Genomic DNA, 12,666 nt, shown 5'->3' on the forward strand with positions numbered 1-12,666 from the left:
TCTGATAGAGTTCAGTGTGTCAAATCGGAGGGCTTGTTGTCCGGGCCTCTGGCAGTCTCTATGGGGGTGCCACAGGGTTCAATTCTTGGACCGACTCTCTTCTCTGTATACATCAATGTCGCTCTTGCTGCTGGTGAGTCTCTGATCCACCTCTATGCAGACGACACCATTCTGTATACTTCTGGCCCTTCTTTGGACACTTTGCTAACAAACCTCAAAACGAGCTTCAACGCCATACAACTCTCCTTCCGTGGCCTCCAACTGCTTTTAAATACTAGTAAAAACTAAGTGCATGCTCTTCTACCGATTGCTGCCCGCACCCTCCCACCTGACTACCATCACTACTCTGGATCGTTCTGACTTAGAATATGTAGACAACTACAAATACCTAGGTGTCTGGTTAGACTGTAAACTCTCCTTCCAGACTCACAGTAAGTATCTTCAATCCAGAAATACATCTAGAATCGGTTTCCTATTTTGCAACAAAGCCTCCTTCACTCACCAAACATGCCCTCGTAAAACTGACTATCCTACCGATTCTTGACTTTGGCGATGTCATTTACAAAATAGCCTCCAACACTCTACTCAGCAAATTGGATGCAGTCTATCACAGTGCCATCTGTTTTGTCACCAAAGCCCCATATACTACCCACCACTGCGACCTGTATGCTTTCGTTGGCTGGCCCTTACTACATATTTGTCGCCAAACCCACTGGCTCCAGGTCATCTATAAGTCTTTGTAGGGAAATCCCCACCTTCTCTCAGCTCACTGGTCACCATAGCTTTGGGTCGGATCGAGTGGAGCCGCCACCTCCACTTTCGGTCTACTCCTCAACGGTGCATCGCTTGGCACACTGCTCAAGTTCTTTACACTGCGCAGTTTCCTCAGTGAGAGATGGAGCCTTTTTCCTGTGTGCAATGGAGCTGTGTTTTGCCAGCATCTTTGGCTTCGGTAATTCCGTCATTCAACTTCTTTAGCCTCTCCTACAACACCAGGATGTGAGAATTACATTTTCCCACTGAGTTTTGCATCAACTCACCCTTGTGAAAAAAAAGTTATTTGGTCTTTAAATGGACAGATCACCCTTCAATTTCAATCTGATTCCTGGCTGTGTCGCTCTGCCATTCAAGCTCCAGGTGTCGAGTCTCCACTCTCCAGCTGTGCGCCTTTGCTGATGCACTCATTCAGGGCTTTACACATCTCCCAGATCCTGTCCCTTATCGTGTTCCCCATTCCAGGCTTTTCACTCGTTATTCAGGTCTGTGTTCTCTTTACACAGCCTTGGCATTTCCTCGGTCACTTGGATTTTCTGGAGCTCTGTGTTTTCCAGTAAAGATTCTTACTATAGGTGAGGTCTGCTATCAGGACGCTCGTCATCCACATAAAGTAGCAGGCATAGAAAGATGACTCAGCAGAGTTCCCACTTCTGTTTTTCAGGGGAAACAGAAGTTGGGTTGAAAATACTGTATCCCTGAAAACCGGATGTTAGCATTTTCTGTTGACTACGCATAGGCTATCCACATGTGGCTCAGGAGAATTAAGTATCTCTGCCCGATCGATGCTGCTACCGTCTTTCACTGAATGTTTGCCCCATCCAGTGTCTCGCTGTGGATGGCAAGAGCACTTGCAGTTGTACTTGAAGCACTATACCGCCAACGTTCAAGCCACTGGTTTTGTAAGGTCACGGTCATTATGACATAAATCACGCCAAACTTCTGATACAAGAGGCCAATCCATGAGGGTGAATGAACTCAACTCATGTAAAACTAATTAAATATCTATGCATAAGGAATTACACAAGACAAAGACAAGTACACACACACACACACAGGGAACCTAGACATTTGAATCTGAAGAAAGCATTTTATTATTCAAGTCAATCGGATTAAGTCTTCAAATCAAAAAGTTCATTACCATAATTCCAATTTCCGAAAAGTTAATTTGATAAAACTATATAAAAATGGTCAGTGAGTTTGACTTACTGTCGGTATTGCTTCTACAACTCTCCACAGCAACACAGTTCATAAGAACTCTGAAAATGAACACAAATCAGTGACAAAAATTGGAGTTCATACAGCAACATTCTGTACCTATCACTCCAAATAAGCAATGCCTTAGTGTTGCACTTAGCGACACATATAACCATGAGTAGGTTTCAGTTCACCTATTGAACACTGTCTGGCTTTTCAGTTTTACAAAAACCTGGTAAGTTAGTATTGATAACGTCCTCTCTTTCCTCCATGACCCCAACCAGCTCCACCACCTCGCCAGCCACTCTTACCCCCTCCCCAACCACCACCTCCCCGACCGCCCCAACCCCCTCCACCATCTTGTCTCTTCTGCCAGGCTGGCATCTCAGGGAGAGGGGCATCTATCTCAGAGGGCCGGCCACCTCTATCTGGCACCCTACCCATCAGGATCTATAGAAGAGAAATACAATGGTAGGTCAATGGATGGAGAACATTTGAGTCATTTATGCTGCACTTCCACCTAAGAAGTACCCCACCCCAGTGTGTCGCCTGTGTTTTATGTTAATGCTAGCTCTAGTATAATTGTGTTTCCATCAGGAGTGTGACACTAAATACTTGGGGCAAGCATACTCAACAACCTCTGCACCATGGGCTCCCGAGTGGCACAGCGGTCTAAGTCACTGCATCTCAGTGCAAGAGGTGTCACTACAGACCCTGGTTCGATTCCAGGCTGTAACACAATTGTCGCAGCGTCGTCCGGGTTAGGCCGGGGTATGCCGTCATTGTAAATAAGAATTTGTTCTTCACTAACTTGCCTAGCTAAAGGTAAAAAAAAACAAGAGTTGCTTTGTGAGGTATTATGGTTCACATGTAGCTATTGATATGTAAATGACAGCTGAAAAATACCAGTAGCTTGGCTTTGGCCCCAAGTCAGAGCCATGGTCCAGTGAGACACAGGTGCCAGTCCACATAAATGGAAACAGAAAAGTCTGAGCCTTTTGGGTAAATCTAAGATGGAAACTCAACATTAGTGCAATTCCACTGCTGGGTACTTGGCCTAAATGCTCAAGACTTATGTACACTCATTAGACATTTGGACACAATGTACCTTGGGTCACATTCCACAGTCTGGAAGGCTACAGTACCTTATTGACAGCACAGGCAGTATTCTCTCTGCTGGAGCCACTGCTGGTCTTCACCACATTGCATATGTCCTCCCTGGCTGCCAACAGGTGAGCCATGCCTACAGATGAACTCTGGGCCAGGGTGTGTCTCTTTGGCTGGTATGCCCTGGCCATGCTATCAACTCTCTCCTAACAGACAGACAAGACAGTTTGTTGAGCATAGGACACAGACAATGCCGTTCTGCATAGAAAGAGCAGAAAGGGAGTAGCCTGCCGATTTAAGGGGGTCACTAACATTGAGACTATCAAGATACACCAGAGCACTCCACCTGCCTTGGCTCTCTCTGACCAGCCGAAAGACTGCACAGTGACGTCGAGACGTTTGATCAGCATCCTCCGTCGGCACTCATACTCTGAGGACAGGACCGTGTTGATCTGCTCCAGCCGCTCCTGTGGAGACGAGGCCCATATTCAATGCACACTTGGCATCCCCTCATGCCTTTGCAGGAATTATACCCTTTGCCTCCACAAAAATGGGTGACATTCTGAATGCAGTCTGCTTACCCACTGTTCACTGTCGAGAGAGTTCTTCAGAACAGGCTTTCCAATGTGATCCTTTGGAAGCTCTTGAAGCACTGCGTTTATCTGGAAATACATACAGTGCTTTCAGAAAGTATTCATCCTCCTTTACTTATTCCACATTTTGTTGTTACAGCCTGAATTTAAAATGGATTAAATAGATGTCTCATCCATCTACACACAATACCCCATAATGACAAAGTGAAAACATGTTTTTAGAAAACGTTGCACATTTATTCAAATACAGAAACAATTTCATAAGTATTCACACCCAAGTCAATACTTCGTACAAGCACCATTGGCAGCCATTACAGCTTTGAGTCTTTCTGGGTAAGTCTAAGAGCTTTCCACACTTGGATTGTGCAACATTTGCCAATTATTATTTTCAAAATTCTTCAAGCTGTCAAATTGGTTGTTGATAACTGCTAGACAACCATTTTCAGGTGGTGCCATATAAACTGTAACTTGGACACTCAGGAACACTCAGTCGTCTTGGTAAGCAACTCCATTGTAGATTTTGCCTTGTTTTATATTATTGTCCTGCTGAAAAGTGAATTAATCTCCAAGTGTCTGGTGGATAGCAGACTGAACAATGTTTTTCCTTTAGGATTTTGCTTAGTTCCATTCCCTTTATTCTTTATCCTGAAAAACTATTATAAGCATACCCATAACATGATGCAGACACCACTATGCTTGAAAATATGGAGTGGTACTCAGTAATGTGCTATATTTTACCCAAATATAACAGTATTTTGGACTAAAATTTAATTGCTTTGCCACATTTTCTTCAATACTACTTTAGTGGCTTGATGCAAACAGAATGCATGTTTTGGAGTATTTTTATTTTGTACAAGCGTCCTTTTCACCCTGTCAACTAGGTTAGTATTGTGGTGTAGCTACAATGTTTTTGATCCATCCTCAGTTCCCTCCTATCACAGACATTCAATTCTAACTATTTTAAAGTCACCATGGTGAAATCCCAGTACGGTTTCCTTCCTCTCTGGCAACTGAGTTAGTAAGGACGCCTGTATCATTGTAGTGACTGGGTGTATTAATACACTATCCAAAGTGTAATGAATAACTTCACCATGCTCAAAGGGATATTCAAACTTCCCTGGTCTTTGGGGTAGAATCAGTGTTTGAAATTCACTGCTCGATTGAGGGACCTGTACCCCACACATAATTGTGTGTGTGGGGTACAGAGATGAGGTAGTCATTCAAAAATCATGTTAAACACTTATTGCACAAATATTGAGTCCATGCAACTTTTTAAGCACGTTTCCTACTACTTATTGACTTAAGACATTTCAGCTTTTCATTTGTAAAGATGTCAAAGTACATAATTCCACTTTGACATTGGGGTATTGTGTGTAGGCCAGTGACAGACAAAATCTCAATTTAATCCATTTTAAATTCAGGCTGTAACAACGTTTGGAAAAAGTCAAGGGGTGTGAATACTTTCTGAAGGCACTACAAGATACAATGCATCTGAATACAAAGACAATGATAAAATCGATGGCTATGCATTCGGGACATTCTATTGAGTTAACGAAGGCTGTTTTTGCAGCTTTTGTATACCAAACCTTCTGAGCTCTGAGAGGAAGTGAACACACCTGTTTCCCTATCCCAGAGAACAGCTCTGCTACTCCCTGCTCTCTTAGCTCTGGGAGCTTCAGTGTTTCACAGATTGCCTGGAGATCGTTTCGGTCTTTGTGTTCTTTGTCCTTTGCCGGTCGTCCCTTTACTATCTGTGCAGCTTGTAGCTCAGAGCATAAAAACACTGCAGAATAAAGATAGGAGCCACAGGTTAAAAAAACAAATATGCAAAATGAAAACTCAAGACCAAAACCACCCGAGTCACAGCCTGTTCACCCTGCTATTATGCAGAAGGTGAGGTCAGTACAGGTGGATCAAAGCTGGGACCGAGAGACTGAAAAAAACAGCTTCTATCTCTGCCCTGAACTTTGTCACTCCACTAGCCTGCTACCACCCGGTTACTCAACCCTGCACTTTAGAGGCTGCTGCCCTACTGTATGTACATAGACATGGAATCACTGGTCACTTTAATCATGTTTACATACTGTACTCTAGTCAATGCCACTGACATTGTTCATCCTAATATTTATATATTTAATTCCATTGTTTTACTTTTAGATTTGTCTGCATTGTTAGATATTACTGCAGTGTTGGAGCTAAGAACAAGCATTTCGCTACACCCGCAACAACATCTGCTAAATATGTGACCAATAAAATTTGATTTGATTTATATTAGGAAAGGTGTAAGTCTGAACCATGGCAGAGCCGCAACATACCAGAAAGGGTATCATGGGCGGCAGGTAGCCTAGTGGTTAGAGCGTGTGGCCAGTAACCGAAAGGTTGCTAGATCGAATCCCCGAGCTGACAAGGTCAAAATCTGTCGTTCTGCCCCTGAACAAGGCAGTTACTGTTACAATGACGGCCTAAGAATTTGTTCTTAACCTTAATAAAGGTGAAAAAAATATTATAATAACATGATGGTACTCAGCCCAGTATTCTGGACAGATGGCCAATTCAATACTTACATACTAGCTTTAGATAGTCTTTCTTATTCTGCAGCCCTTCCTGTATAATCCCGGAAACAAGGCCTTGATAAGGGCACTGCAACTCCTTCAGCATGCCACTCATCTCAAACTGAAGGCCATCAGTGTCACCTAAACACACATTTCAGAATTAACTTAGCAATGGCAATAGTATCCAATTTAATAAAACAAATTTAGATTAAATGGGAAAGTAGAGGTGATGTCTTTTGGCTAACCTGAACCTGAAGAAATGCTCTCTTCCAGATCACATAACGGTTTCAGACGGGATGCTAACCACATACATAGGTTGACATACTCCGTTGATAAAAGTCCACCTTCACATGCTCTGACAAGCCTTTCCTCAGTCTGCAGAGGTCCTTCATACCTGCGCACCAACAAACAATATGATCTAGCTGTACGCTAGCATTGAATCATAGCTATAATAGCACTTGGATGTTGTATGGATGCTTTTGCGAGGGAATAAGCAAAGGACCCTTATTTTTTTCCCACTGTCTAGAATGACTACACTAGTTAAGCATACTGAACAAACATATAAAACTCAACTTGCAACAATTTCATTGATTTTCCAGAGTTACAGTTCATGAGGAAATCGGTCAATTTAAATAATTTTTATTAGGTCCTAATCTATGGTTCACGTGACTGGGAGTACAGACATGCATCTGTTGGTCACAGATACCTCAAAGAAAAACAGGCCTCAGGATCCCCTCACAGTATTTTTGTGCAATCAAAATCGGGCACTGGGTTGACATCAGCTCGTACACACAACGCCATACACGTGGTCCGCGGTTATGAGGCCGGTTGGGCCTACTGCCAAATTCTCTAAAACAATGTTGGAGGCAGCTTATGGTAGAGAAATTAACATTCAATTCTCTGTCCCCAGCACAAGGTGAACTGTTTAATGATCATGCTGTTAAATCAGATTCTTGATATGCCTCACCTGTCAAGTGGATGAATTATCTTGGCAAATGAGAAATGCTCATTAACAGGGAAGTAAACACATTTGTGCAGAATATTTAAAAAGAAATAAGCTTTTTGTGCATATGGGACATTTCTGGGATCTTATATTTCAGCTCATGACACCAACACTTTACATGTTGCGTTTATAGTTTTGTTCAGTGTATATTGCAGTGTTGGGGAAGCTACTATGAAAATATAGGTTTACCAAGCTACCAATTACTTCACACTGGACGAAGTTAAGCTACACTAAAGCTCTAGTAAATCGTTTACTTAACTAAAGCTACTATGAAAAAGTAGTTGATGACATCCAAACTACTTAGTGAAAAATTATCATATGTAAATCAAAAACGCTTTGGGGTCATATGTTAACAGAAACTGTAATAGAGCACAGTATGAGTCATAAACCCATAAAACCTAGAGTTCAAACAGGAAAATGGTTCCAATAGTTTTTTCACCATTCATTTTTCCCATAGGGGATTTTAGAAACACTTAAAATAAGGGCTGTGTTTGTGTAGGCTTACCCTGGCCTGACGTTCTGATAACCATGTAAATCTCTCTAGGACAAGATAACTTTGATCAATATACCTGTATTAACCCCCCCAAAAATGAAATACTAATTAACTGCTAATGTCGCTATCATATAGGACCACAAATGCCATGATGATCTGGACAAGACTGCCAAATCGAGGCAAAGGTAAGAATCTCTGGATTAACAATCTAATGTTAGCTAAATGTAGTAATGAATAAATTGGCAACATTACTTTAAAATGGACAATTCTGTGAACTATCCTGTGCAGGTTTTAAATTGACACAATTCCTGTTAGCAAAGGAGTCTGCTAGAGATTACGTGCAGGAGCTTGCAGGCATTTGTAGTTTTGCATTATGTCTACTTTGATCCTAATGAGCATTTTCGAATCTGAGAGTTAATAAAGCCGAATATATTGATTAAAGTCACCTTGCCCGAGAGATTCACATGGTTATCAAAACGTCACGCCGGGATAAGCCTACACAAAACACAGCCCTTAAAGTTGTTCCCTTATGGGAAAAATGTATTGTGCAAAGACAATTGGAACCATGACCTGTTTGACCGCTAGGTTTTATGGATATTACTATACCTCCACCGTGGGACTCCATTTAGCCCATTTAAACACAAAAACTGTTTCAAGGGAGAATTGGGCCGGTCTGATGCCGAAAGAGAAAGGAAATGATTTCCTACTTAACCCTGAATTTATTTTTGCACAAAAAGTGTAGTTCCAGTAGTTAGCTAGCTACACCGATACTCTATGGCAAATGTATTAAAACACTAAGTTAGCTAGATACCTAGATTTGAATCTAGTTAAACTACCACCAGCCTACTGCAAATGTAGTTAAATTACTAGTTGAAATACATGTAGTTCACTACTCCACAACACTGTTATATTGTTAACACCCATGCTAGCGGACAGCATCATCGGTGGTGGCGGTATTGTGTTGTGCATACTTGCTTACCCAACTTGTTCCAGCGCATCTAAAATATCACTTTCCATTGTGGTAGACAACAATATCAGAAGATTCCTTTTAGTTTAAAGATGTAACCGATAGAAGCTTGAGTGTGACAATGTGATACAAACATATCATTATCTACGAACTAACCTAGCTACGCCGTTTTGAAAAACATGCCGCGAGTTAGGTGTAGCGAAAATTAAATCCGTAATGGAACATGCATCTTGGTTAGTTACATTCCGCCTAGTGTTTTGCCGTGTTTTCGTCACATCTTCCGTGGACTAAAAAAGTATAATAATATAATCAAAAAGCGCACTTTGAAAAGGTGACATCCCATTCTGAAATATAATTTACCTTTCATTTATGTGAATTAAAATGTTTAATTTGTGTTATGCCATGGCCCATGATCTATAGATAATGCTATCAATTTACTATATAACCATAACTATCTGTCAGGTAATTCAACAAAATATTATTATAGTATATGTGACTTTCACATGGGAAAACCTTATCCAATGCATTTCACTCGAAGGGAAGGAATTTGTACTATAATAAAACCATCCCGCTTACCAGTTTTGATATTTGCTCAATGAAAAATAACATGAGTACAAGTTACCACGAGCTAGGGATAGCCTAATACCTGAAAAATATCCCTGGTTAAAGGGAAGCTCAACTCCAAATACGGCCTTTGTTCAACCCCTTCAAATAAAAAAAATACATTCAGGTGAGAAGTTGTGGGTGGGGGCAATTGTTCGTAAGTATTCATTTTGTGAGAGGGTTAAAGTAGTTGTACCTGATGCCAATACTTTCTCACCAAAGCAAATCAAATCAAATCAAATTTTATTTGTCACATACACATGGTTAGCAGATGGTTAGCAGATGTTAATGCGAGTGTAGCGAAATGCTTGTGCTTCTAGTTCCGACAATAACCAACAAGTAATCTAACTAACAATTCCAAAACTACTGTCTTATACACAGTGTAAGGGGATAAAGAATATGTACATAAAGATATATGAATGAGTGATGGTACAGAGCAGCATAGGCAAGATAGATAGCATCATGAGCAAATATGGCTCAGACAGTTAGCACACAATCATTGATCTCACTCTCAACCCTGTTACATGACAATGTTGTCATACATTTTGTAAAGGTTATGAAATATGAATTTGATGTTTGAGCTCAGTCTGAAATGTTTAGAGCAATCATGAGAATATTGATTTTAGTTCAAATTCTGAAGTGAAACAATACTTTTGATAAATTAAGAGGCCACTGACAGTGTCCCTTTCAGGCTTTGGTATAGCAAAAGAGACATTTTATACTTGTAATTATTGAATTCATTTGAGGGACATATGATTAATACAAAAATGTTGATTTGATTACAAATGTCTTTTATAATCATATTCAGACTGCGTCCATTACAGGGTTGAAGACAAATGGTGTCCATATCAGAAAAGAATGCCAAGAGTGTGCAAAGCTGTCATCAAGGCTAAGGGTGGATACTTTAAAGAATCTAAAAATCTATTTTAATATGTTTCAAACTTTTTTAGTTACTACATGATTCCATGTGTTATTTCCAAGTTAGTTCATAGTCTACAATGTAGAAAATAGTAAAATAAAGAAAAACCCTTGAATGAGTAGGTGTGTCAACTTTTGACTGGTACTGTGTGTGTGTGTGTGTGTGTGTGTGTGTGTGTGTGTATATATATACTACTCAAAAAAATAAAGGGAACACTAAAATAACACATCCTAGAATCTGAATGAAATATTCTTATTAAATACTTTTTTCTTTACATAGTTGAATGTGCTGACACCCAAATGACACAAATTATCAATGGAAATCAAATGTATCAACTCATGGAGGTCTGGATTTGGAGTCACACTCAAAATTAAAGTGGAAAACCACACTACAGGCTGATCCAACTTTGATGTAATGTCCTTAAAACAAGTCAAAATGAGGCTCAGTAGTGTGTGTGGCCTCCACGTGCCTGTATGACCTCCCTACAACGCCTGGGCATGCTCCTGATGAGGTGGTGGATGGTCTCCTGAGGGATCTCCTCCCAGACCTGGAATAAAGCATCCGCCAACTCCTGGACAGTCTGTGGTGCAACTTGGCGTTGGTGGATGGAGCGAGACATGATGTCCCAGATGTGCTTAATTGGATTCAGGTCTGGGGAACGGGCGGGCCAGTCCATGGCATCAATGCCTTCCTCTTGCAGGAACTGCTGACACACTCCAGCCACATGAGGTCTAGCATTGTCTTGCATTAGGAGGAACCAAGGTCCAACCGCACCAGCATATGGTCTCACAAGGGGTCTGAGGATCTCATCTCAGTACCTAATTGCAGTCAGGCTACCTCTGGCGAGCACATGGAGGGCTGTGCGGCCCCCCAAAGAAATGCCACCCCACACCATGACTGACCCACCGCCAAACCTGTCATGCTGGAGGATGTTGCAGGCAGCAGAACGTTCTCCACGGCGTCTCTAGACTCTGTCACATCTGTCACGTGCTCAGTGTGAACCTGCTTTCATCTGTGAAGAGCTCAGGGCGCCAGTGGCAAATTTGCCAATCTTGGTGTTCTCTGGCAAATGCCAAACGTCCTGCACGGTGTTGGGCTGTAAGCACAACCCCCACCTATGGATGTCAGGCCCTCATACCACCCTCACGGAGTCTGTTTCTGACCGTTTGAGCAGACACATGCGCATTTGTGGCCTGCTGGAGGCCATTTTGCAGGGCTCTGGCAGTGCTCCTCCTAGCACAAAGGCGGAGGTAGCGGTCCTGCTGCTGGGTTGTTGCCCTCCTACGGCCTCCTCCACGTCTCCTGATGTACTGGCCTGTCTCCTGGTAGCGCCTCCATGCTCTGGACACTACGCTGACAGACACAGCAAACCTTCTTGCCACAGCTCGCATTGATGTGTCATCCTGGATGAGCTGCACTACCTGAGTCACTTGTGTGGGTTGTAGACTCCGTCTCATGCTACCACTAGAGTGAAAGCACCGCCAGCATTCAAAAGTGACCAAAACATCAGCCAGGAAGCATAGGAACTGAGAAGTGGTCTGTGGTTACCACCTGCAGAACCACTCCTTTATTGGGGGTGTCTTGCTAATTGCCTATAATTTCCACCTGTTGTCTATTCCATTTGCACAACAGCATGTGAAATGTATTGTCAATCAGCTTGAACTTCATCCATTTTCTAATAATTGCACAAACAGTTGTTGCCTTCTCACCAAGCTGCTTGCCTATTGTCCTGTAGCCCATCCCAGCCTTGTGCAGGTCTACAATTTTATCCCAGATGTCCTTACACAGCTCTCTGGTCTTGGCCATTGTGGAGAGGTTGGAGTCTGTTTGATTGAGTGTGTGGACAGGTGTCTTTTATACAGGTAACGAGTTCAAACAGGTGCAGTTAATACAGGTAATGAGTGGAGAACAGGAGGGCTTCTTAAAGAAAAACTAACAGGTCTGTGAGAGACGGAATTCTTACTGGTTGGTAGGTGATCAAATACATATGTCATGCAATAAATGCAAATGAATTACTTAAATATCATACGTGATTTTCTGGATTTTTGTTTTAGATTCAGTCTCTCACAGTTGAAGTGTACCTATGATAACAATTACAGACCTCTACATGCTTTGTGAGTAGGAAAACCTGCAAAATCGGCAGTGTATCAAATACTTGTTCTCCCCACTGTATATATATAGAACGCGTCTCCTTCCTGGAGCGGTATGACGGCTGCGTGGTCCCATGGTGTTTATACTTGTGTACTATTGTTTGTACAGATGAACGTGGTACCTTCTGGAGTTTGTAAATTGCTCCCAAGGATGAACCAGACATGTGGAGGTCTACAATGACTTTGCTGGGATCTTGGCTGATTTCTTTTGATTTTCCCATGATGTCAAGCAAAGAGGCACTGAGTTTGAAAGTAGGTCTTGAAATACATCCACAGGTACACCTCCACTTGACTCAAATGATGTAAAT

The 12,666-nt window shown here is 41.9% G+C and overlaps 1 protein-coding gene across 2 annotated transcripts; it reads right to left on the reverse strand.

The window, feature by feature from the left end:
* Positions 1-1,850: 1,850 nt before the first annotated feature.
* Positions 1,851-8,906, reverse strand: LOC112256782 (protein FAM98B). 2 transcript variants are annotated; one of them, XM_042325339.1, is made up of 9 exons: positions 8,699-8,906; positions 6,469-6,617; positions 6,236-6,364; positions 5,288-5,454; positions 3,660-3,740; positions 3,429-3,545; positions 3,117-3,284; positions 2,878-2,979; positions 2,313-2,421 (listed from the first exon to the last, which is right to left on the reverse strand). In XM_042325339.1, exons 1-8 carry the CDS (start codon positions 8,734-8,736, stop codon positions 2,902-2,904), a joined length of 927 nt encoding a protein of 308 aa, XP_042181273.1. In that variant the 5' UTR covers positions 8,737-8,906; the 3' UTR covers positions 2,313-2,421; positions 2,878-2,901. The 2 variants fall into 2 exon arrangements, with proteins under 2 accessions (XP_024286044.1, XP_042181273.1); XM_024430276.2 differs by lacking the exon at positions 2,878-2,979 and having other exon boundaries at positions 1,851-2,421; positions 8,699-8,905.
* Positions 8,907-12,666: the final 3,760 nt, after the last annotated feature.

This window comes from Oncorhynchus tshawytscha, linkage group LG08 (genome assembly GCF_018296145.1).
Source record: "Oncorhynchus tshawytscha isolate Ot180627B linkage group LG08, Otsh_v2.0, whole genome shotgun sequence".
NCBI classification, from domain to species: domain Eukaryota; kingdom Metazoa; phylum Chordata; class Actinopteri; order Salmoniformes; family Salmonidae; genus Oncorhynchus; species Oncorhynchus tshawytscha.

Coding starts and splice junctions, on each gene's coding strand:
- LOC112256782 (XM_024430276.2), bottom strand. CDS start 8,736: ATGGAAAGTGATATTTTAGATGCGCTGGAACAAGTTGG. Junction 6,618..8,698: donor GATGCGCTGGAACAAGTTGG/GTAAGCAAGTAT, acceptor GTTGGTGCGCAG/GTATGAAGGACCTCTGCAGA. Junction 6,365..6,468: donor GAGCATTTCTTCAGGTTCAG/GTTAGCCAAAAG, acceptor ATGTGTGTTTAG/GTGACACTGATGGCCTTCAG.